This window comes from Porites lutea, chromosome 7 (genome assembly GCF_958299795.1).
Source record: "Porites lutea chromosome 7, jaPorLute2.1, whole genome shotgun sequence".
NCBI lineage: Eukaryota > Metazoa > Cnidaria > Anthozoa > Scleractinia > Poritidae > Porites > Porites lutea.
Window position 1 is genome coordinate 5,122,473 of NC_133207.1, and position 9,553 is coordinate 5,132,025.

Genomic DNA, 9,553 nt, shown 5'->3' on the forward strand with positions numbered 1-9,553 from the left:
AGAACGTCAAAATAATAATAACAACAACAAACTATAGGTTTAATACACAAAACAACAACTCTGCACGTACACCCCATTTTTAAGTGCGTTTATTTATCGTCACTGCAAGAGTACGAGGTGAAATTTCCTAATTTCGCGTTCTATGGAGGAAGTAAACATGAGCCCAACGAAATGGAATGGAATGTACATCAAAGGAAGGAATCTGACACAGGCACTCACCTGAATCCCTGTCTGAAGTGATTGTTGGGAACAAGACTCACAAGCAAATACGCTGAGGCTGAGGGAATACAAAAAACAAAATCCACAAGCAATGTTCAGGTCTTCAGGTAGCTCTACTGATTATTTGGGGGGCAATACCTACCATATTTGCGCATTTACTGAGTGAGTCGCAATGAACAAAGATATCGGAACACGGTTACCTCTTTGCATAGTTGTATCTACAAGATATCCAAGACTAAGATCACCTACCATTTCTGATTCTAATGCTGTTGTCTGCTATTAAATACTTCTCAACCCATTTATCCATGTTGTCCAGAACCCACTGATGAGCCTACATAGCGAGGAATGTAGATATCAATCAATTGATTATTATCAGTCACTCGCTACTTCTAAGAGGCCTTAATGTGTTCGAAAGTAAAGTAACCAAAGCAATAATATATAAATATATATTAGGCAGTTACACGATACCAATCAAAAGTCTAGCAAATGCATGAGAACGCCGCTAAACGCATGACTAACGAACGCGATTAATTCAAGATTAGAGGGTATTAAATTCTTTAATAAAAATAAGGGGGAGACAAAACAGGGACAAAATTCTAATTTTTTTCCTTAACTCCCCTGCCCACTCCTCTCCACCACCGACGTAGTGAACGAAATCCACTTACCACCCCTTTAAATTCACACATACTTTATCACACCCTACGGGGCTTCCAAAAATATTAATAGCCCCCTCCATCAATCAGGGCTTCCCAACTTAACCTACCCCCACAATTTTATTGACCAGCCCCCAAGGACATATTGAATAAAATTAAGCCTCCGCAGTTGCAAAACTAGCGCAAGAGTTTTTAGCCAATCAAAAAAGAAGTAATGAAAAACAAACAAAAAAACCGACGCCGAGGGAAGTTGTTTTAGATGCCTCATTTAAAACAGCGGCAAAATGGGAATAAAAATCTACCATTCTGTTTTTAGGCGCCATACAAGTCAACCAGTCAATACACAGAGCAGCATTGTACTCAGCAGCCTGCGACAGAGAAAACAGGCACGAACATTATACTGATTTCAAAAATGAGAAAACAGGGCACAAAGTTTGCACGTTGAAATATTTCGACTTTGCGCTCTCTATGCGTATTATTAAGGAGCTCATGCAACAACGAAGGCGATGACTACGAAAACGATACTTAAAAAGTTACGTCGCGCTCCTCACATTTTATCGTGATTATTCCATCTCGTTCAATTCGTCAAATGTCAGCAATTTTTTTTTTTCTGGAGTTTAATTCTAAAAGACCGTATCGAAGTTCAGGTAAAGAAAAAGAAAGTCGTCGTTTTGTGTTCACGTCCTCCATAAAACGTGGAATTTCACGTCGTAGTCGTGCAGTGACGGCAAAGAAATGTGCAAAAAAGCGTGATGCACGGGCAGATTTGTTTCTTTTTTTTGGCCAATCTAAACCTATTGCTTCTATGAAGTTCTCGTTGACGTCGCCGTCGTCGTTCCTTAAAGTCCCTATCTACTCTTACCGTGCTTCCAAAGCATGAAAATAATCGTTTCAGTATATTAAGCATCTACGTGTTCAGCAAACGATTTTGGGACTAGTAAGAGATGAGCAATCATGATAGCCGTCACCTTTCATTCATCTGTGTTATTGTGATCATACAAATGAAAAGTACGTAGTAAAACACTCCTATGGTGCTGTTGGTGATACTGTGAGTATCATATCGGTGAAGCTGCTAAGGCCTATTTTCTTTGGAGACCTACAATACCTAACAGGGGTGACAGTATGGGCCGCGGACCGGGGACGCGGATTTTCCCCGGCTACTTTTCGAGGAAAGGAAAGGAAAGTGCTAATAAATGTAGAAGTGTTATGATAAAATAGAAACAAGTGAGCGAGACTTTTTAACAGAATTGGTAAATAATTGCAACAACTCTTACCTCCCAAATGCGAGCAAGTGTCAGGTTAGTAAACGATGGCATTCCAGGTGGACCCCCCTGCATCTCTGTCAACATTGACAACAGCTTGAAGAAAGAATGCGACTGCTGCAGGGGGCAATAAATAAGTGTAAGCAAACATGTGATTGTTACGTTGACACCAAAGTAATGATGATGATGATGATGATCGTCGTCGTCGTCGTCGTCGTCGTCGTCGTCATCATCATCGTCGTCATCATCATCATCATTACAAGACAGCCGCATAAACAAAACTTTCTTTAATTTACTAGACACGTTTTGACGGTACATCCGTCATCTTCAGTGTTACATATTGTGACATCACCGTAGAATTTAAATCGCGCGCGACGTTTTTAAGTTCGTTACAATGCATTGACAATATTATGTGCCCTTAAAACTTTAAATTAGTGACGTTAGTAAGGGACTTACAGGGAGAGAGTCACATTTATGTATTTCACCTGCTGGTTGGGGTCGGGTTTCTCTGATTTTATAAACATGGATTCCTTAAGCTTAACTTGATACACGTACTTGTTACGACACACAGTCAAGGTATCAAACAATAGACAGTCTCTTATTTCTCCTAAAAATTTCTGCTTTGAGAACGATGTAGAGAACTACTGCGCACACCGGCCTTCAGGCCAAACACTGACCACTGGTACTGGTGACGCTCTTAGCTTTTCACTCCTTCAAATTGCATTAAAATGCATCAAAAGTCTAAAAGCAACATTTCCTTACCTCTGGTGCCAATTTCTGAACCGAGGACATCAACAGGGAAATTATCTGAAACAAACACTCACGTTAAGCTAAAGCTCTCTTAAGAAGAGGTTTGTGATTTCCAAGACAAGATTCTAGTGACAAAATACCTGAAAAAGGATTACAAATATAGCAAGATTTACGTTTTTTTCCCTTTTCTACGAAAGACATTCGTTGAAAGAAGTATATCACATGAAAAGAACTGTATTATTAACCACCTCTAATTTAAGCAACTGCAAAGCACATTTCTGCACTATTGCCTTTTTTATCTAAACGTCTTTACGATAAATTTTCAATTCACAGTTTTTCTGGTGCAATGTTGAGTGCTTTGAAGCTCAGTGGGAGCTACTGTCCTTTCTGCATCTGTGCTCACATTCTTGGAGGCTCCTCCGCAATGTTCTGCAATCGGTACAGTATTTCGTGGAGCCGAAACCACTCTTGGAAAGGTTATTACCGAGTTCCAAAAACTCTCATTTTCAAAAAGATGCAAAGAGCAAAAGCTTTCTTGTGAAAATGAGTATTATTTGCATGAGAATAAAAAGAAAAATCATTTTCACATTACTGCATTCGCACTTAGCCTAATCTTGAAACAGAGGCTCAGGGCTACTCGGAGAGGACCTGCTGCACGTATTTTAGGCAAGCTACTAATAAACGACCGTGGATATAAGCGGTAGCAGAGTCGTTTTTAGTCTGTCCCTTTTTACTTGTTTGTGGGAAGAATCCGAAACATTAGTAATTTTGACTCACATTTTCCGCGAGCTTGACATTGTATCGACACAGGCTGAAGATCAGGTTCGTTGTGTGGCGCAGGTTGATGCTGTCTTTAATGGCTTGGAAAAGGAATGGAAATCCCTGCAAGTAAAAATTAACTCATCATTCAAGTACACTAATAGCGGAGCTCTCCCCGGCGCACTGGAGCACCATTGGTAAGAAAATTTGGTTCTCTATGCCTCCAAGAATTTTGGTTCTTATAAAATCGTTCGTACGTACGTCTACACATTCACATTAGCGGATGTGAAAGGGCACACTTGCTAGCTGGAAGTCCAAGTAAGACATACTGCATACTTTTCATGTTTAACTTGTTATTGGACATGTTATGGTCAATTGACAACTGTCAAACAAAGGTATCCGCTGACCATTGTCACATAACTGTATCGGGGGCTCATTTATACAACTCATAGAGGTGACGTATCTTTTAAAGTTATCAGCTGACCAGCTTTTAGTTTTCATTTGATCGCGGGCTCAGGTCCATTTTTACAAGGTAGAATTCAGTTTACGTTCTGCTAAAGGCAAAAGTTGAATTACTTGAGGAAGACTTCTCTTACAAGATCCCTCGAGAGCTTCCCTTTTGGCCTTGGCTACATGTATATATTAAAGAGTGAAAACCAAAAACCGAAAGAGATTCTGTAAAGTAGACAAAACACACAACGCTCAACAATTACCTTTCCACCAGTAAGTGCAGCTAAATCATTTTCTCACAGATGAAGTTGTCTGGCAAACCAAAGAAAATTAATCACTTAGTCAGCACTAAGCTGAAACCAGTTTCTAAAAATTCAAACAGCCATAAACTGGTTTGTGCATTCATTCCGTTTATTTTCATGCCGCGTAAGAGGGCGAACACCCCCCCCATCCCCCCCCATCCCCCCCCCCACTCCCCAATCTTTTTGGGCAACAGACGGCGACCTATTTCAACAACCCGATTTCTATTTAAGTTACAGATTTTTCCAATGGTGCAGAAAGAGATGTAGTGTAAGTGGTGCTCCGTGAATTAAGATATATGGCCTATAAATGGTGATGTAAGTTTTGTTATAGACGAATCTTGGTTTACATTTTTGGCCTCATTAACATTTGCTCATCATTATCTGATAAAACCTCTGAATATTGAAAGAGCGTAACAATTTCAGTTATCTCTGAAAATTTGAGCCCCATGTACCGAATGGTTTCGGAGAAAGTCTCTTTTAAAAACTCGATGTTGCAAAGAATGTATGGCTCATTAACTTTTTGCCACCCCGCAATTTCGAAATTTTCGATGGCTGATATTTCCTTCAATATTGCGTGCAAAGAGCTGAAATTTGTACAAATAGCTCAAGTTAATCAGCTCTTTTGACTTTTGCATTTAGTTCATATACAGCTATTTCGAGAAAGGTTGTCGGCAAAAATGTGCACGCGACAATCCCGAAAGGTAATATGGGATATGATCAATACACTGTTCCTGGCACTGCAGCTGTCAAAAATTCTATTGTTGCTTTCCTTTAGCACTCGCAAACATATGTCCATGGCCTCTCGTGCCATCCTTTCAAATTTCTGTGAAGAACAGCGAACTCAAAACCACCCACAATACCTTTCGGGATTGTCGCTCTTTCCGACAACTTTTTTCGAAGTAGCTGTATACGGCCACGGAGTTTATGAGTTAAGTCGTATGCTAATGAGGAAAAATGTAAATAATGACGTTAACAAAGACTCGCCTATACGAACCATAAGTAATGAAAAAGAAAAATAATACGTCACTAAAATCTGCGGTTAACATCATCAACAACTTGCGACCCTTATTCCTAACATAAAACGTGTTGTTCTCGCTTTGTATATTTTTGTTCTAGCATCATGGCAAATATCCGTGCACAAGGTGAAAAGATTCCTGAAGGAACATGCTCATACTCGAGGAAAATTTTTGTTTTTTTTTGGGGGGGGGGGGGGACCCTCGACCACAAGCAGCAAGAAGTTGCAAAGAGGTTGCCATACTGGTCGCAAAAAGCAAACAAACAATAAAAACAGCCACAGCACTTTAATTACTTCACTACACCTCAGAGGAAGAAATCGAAAACAAGGGAATTACCCCCCTCCCCTAACCCCCCGCCCCGCTTCCACCTTCCACGGTTCGAAACTGTCGCTTTAAGTGCTGAATACGATATGGGAATCAACAGAGCTCAGAACAAGACTAAGGAATATAAATCATACGATGACTGACACACCGCATCTATGATCCTAAAAGTGTCTTGAGCTTTTTTGAAACTGGTGAAGTTTCACTACCCAGCTGTACGCACCTTTCACATCGCGATTCCTCAACCAACACCGCCATGACCGAGATCATCTTCTCCAAGGAACCCACGCGGTATTTATCCTCCGGCAGAATAGTGACCACTTCTTCGTCATCATCGTCATCACCTTCGTCATCATCTTCTGTTGCAGAGTCATTCTGTACCAGTACAGGTTATAAGCAAATGTGAATAACAATACACAGCCCAAGGGACAACCATAGGAAAATGGGGGAAGTCTAACAAACTGTCCCAGTAAGAGAATCATACGACAATATAATTATTCGTTTTTACAACAACAGAGGGCATTGTAACACGAAGATTTTCTTTCTTGTAATTTAATGACTTTTACTGCTCTTTTCACAAAAATGATGAAATTACGCGATTCTAAACGCTACAATAATGGTATCAAATAACAGTACTGACTATAATACAAAGATGTTAACGCAGCTTGTGAACAATTCCTCAGCAATCTATAGAATAGTCTAATAAATGAAAAGAAGAGGCTCGTAACCCATTGAACAGCATCCACAAAATACTTTAAAATACCATATAACCCGGTTGTTTGAAGATATGAAGGTCTTCTTTTCTGTTTGAATTAAATGTTTAAGCCATTCACTGCGGCCAGTTGTATACAAAAAATATTAACACTAGAAGGAAAAATTTGCATTACCTCCATACATGTTTGTACTTACAAGTTCAGATGCTTTTGTTCCCAGATAGAATCCGACCATCACTGATATTGCATCCATTTTTAAAAGAAATTCACGCTAAAAGACAGTGACATAGTAATCTGATAATTAGCCAACAGTAATTAAAAACAGCTGGCGAACACGACACTTATACTAAAAGATACTTATTGTGATTAGTGTGATGATGATGATGATGATTATAAATGGTGAAGATGATCAATGATAATAATGAAGAAGATGAGGATATAGTTGATGATAGAGCGATTTTCGTATGACCTTGAAAAATGGTTTCGGTAAGTGTTTGTTATTTGTTTTATCGGCCAATGGATGAAAAGACCAAAACATGGACTCTTCGTTTTCCCGCCAAAGAAAACCCTAATATGGAGAAGGTATTGCTGATTGACCATTCGTGTTGCAGCATGACGTCAAAGCGAAGTATCGGTTGATTTCCAGAAAGTTCTCAGGCATGATATTTTTTCACCCGAGCGTTCGCTTGACCATAATAACCCACCAAAAGCCACGCATGTTTGCATCCGTTGGATAAACCAATCAAATCGCTCTATTTCCGTTCGTTTGTTGTTTCTGTTTTGTTCGCCTGTTTTTATTTCAAGGTCATGCGAAAATCGCTCTAACGACGATGTTGATTATGATGATGACGACACAGGCAAAGACGAGTTCCAATATAATGGAATTTAAAGAGATGAGCCTTCAATCATTGAGGTCATTCGCACAGAACTGTGTCTAACGGTGCAGCAGAAATAACCCTTTCCTTGACAAGGCTCATCAGTATGTCTCTTCTCACAGGAAGGGTTTCTTGTGACTGGAAGACAGCTAAGGTGGTACTATTGTTCAAGGCAGGCAAGCATGACGATATGCGGGGATAATTATCGCCTCATATCCCTATTATCTTAGTGTCTAACGTTCTTAAGAAGGCTGTCCACAATCAACTCGTTAACTGCCTAGAGTCAAATTACCCCCCTCTGTGGGAACCAGTAAAGGTTATTCTATGCAAGCCGCTGTAACACGACTAGTGGGATTTATAAGAAAGAATTCGGAGCTTGGTCATTCAACTGGTGCAATCTTTATCAATCTTTGCTAAGCGTTTGACGATTCTGTTCCCCATATTCACCTCCAGAGTAAGCTCACTAAATACGGGATACAGGATAAACAGTTACAATACACCGAATGCAAATATGGCGGACCTCTCGGCTGGCCCCGGTCTAGTTGCGCGAAAGCGAGGCTAGTGAGGCCTCAAGAGTTTTGTTTTGACTGCGCGTCTTAGAGATTATGTCGATCGATATGTTTTGCTCCGAGTTGTTGCATACCTGAGAGCCACCAAAAAGAAGATTTTACTCTAGCTGGAATAGCCTTTACTTTCCCGAGATCTTTTCACAAAGAAAGTTAAGGATTCATGCGATTCGGCGCGGCGATGGGAAGCACTTTACAGCGAAAGTGTGCTCGTTTCACTTGCTTTAGATGAGAGGACTCACGAAAGTATTTGAATGAAATGATTTTCACAACAGATGGTGCTGTTCCAAGATGTTTTCAGGTTTTTTTATTTATCCAACAAGAGGTAAACATTCTCGAGAACGGGAGCATCCGCTGTGGACTGTAAGATCTTTTAGATTTCACGCTGAAAACAGCTGCATTAAAATATAACAACAACAATAACAACCGCCTGGTAATCTTACAAGCGTGACCTGTGAATCTGTGTAAGAACCAGAAGAAAGCGACATATTTCAAGAACAGTCCTTGACTAAAGTGCATTGAAAAAAACTAACAGAGGAAGCGTTGCACGCTAAGAAGGTAAGAAGAAGGAAAAAGGTTCTGGCAGAGAAAGAGCGTGCAAGTATTCAAGCACTGTATTTGACCTTGCGCGTGATCTATTTTAGCAACTTGTCGAATGGTTTCGAGATAAACTAACAGCAATTTCCCAAAAATTGCTTCTTTTATGGTACTGCTCAAACTCTTGAACACAGGATCGTGAAGACTGTGAAAACATTCGGCCTTGTTGCCTGTCGTTGTGTCCCAGACAGCGCCTAAAGATTGGTAAGTCGCGACGGCGGATTCACTCGTTCTCGAGGATATTTACCTTTCCTTGGCAAGAGAACGGACAAAGCAAACTTGAAACAGAACCATGAATCTTTCAGTTATTCACTCATTCTAATAGTTTCGGGAGCGAGCACACTTTCGTTCTTTTAACTCCTTGATAGTAAACTGTAGTAAAGTGCCTCCATTCGCCGCGCCGAATCGCTTGAATCCATTTCTTTCTTCGTAAAGAACCTTGGCAAAGCGAAGATAATCAACTAGCGTCTCTGCTGGAGTTAAATCTCCTGTTTGATGGCTCTTAAGCACCTAACAACTCGAAGGAAACCATAATGATCGACTGAATCGCTAAGACGCGCAGTCAAAACAAGACTCTCGAGGCCCCCTAGCCTCGCTTTCGCGCAGCTAGACCCGGGCCGACCGCGAGATCCGCCATATTTGCATTCGGTCTATGGCTTACCATTTATCTAACAGCAAGAAAACAAGTCGTGTGCCTTACCCGTGTAATATCCTGCCCCCAAAATGTCACCAGTTGAGTTCCGTGGGAAAGCATTTCATTGCCCTCTGTTATTTAGCAAAACCATTAAAGGAAGAAGTGTCAGGGAAGCTTTCAAAGACACGTCCATTAAAAATGAACAGTACAAGGGCAGAAACACCTTGGGGCAACAATAGGTTCAAGGGAGTATTTAGACGAATATGTTAGCAACAAGGTGACCAATTGGATCAATGACATAGCTTAGTTAGCTGAATTTGCCCTATCTCAACCACAAGCTAATGGCTCTAATTTATTAGAGTCCTTAGAGAATGCAATATCTCATATGCTCGTGGGAAACCCTTCCCTTGAAGAAACTGGCACGAATATGCTTCGC

General features: G+C 40.5%; 1 protein-coding gene across 1 annotated transcript; it reads right to left on the bottom strand.

Annotated features, from left to right (window-relative positions):
- Positions 1-508: 508 nt before the first annotated feature.
- Positions 509-6,713, bottom strand: LOC140942606 (ubiquitin carboxyl-terminal hydrolase 34-like). Its single transcript, XM_073391526.1, has 6 exons — positions 6,642-6,713; positions 5,956-6,107; positions 3,662-3,766; positions 2,147-2,251; positions 1,175-1,240; positions 509-550 (listed from the first exon to the last, which is right to left on the bottom strand). Exons 1-3 carry the CDS (start codon positions 6,696-6,698, stop codon positions 3,703-3,705), a joined length of 273 nt encoding a protein of 90 aa, XP_073247627.1. The 5' UTR covers positions 6,699-6,713; the 3' UTR covers positions 509-550; positions 1,175-1,240; positions 2,147-2,251; positions 3,662-3,702.
- Between the last annotated feature and the right edge of the window lie 2,840 nt (positions 6,714-9,553).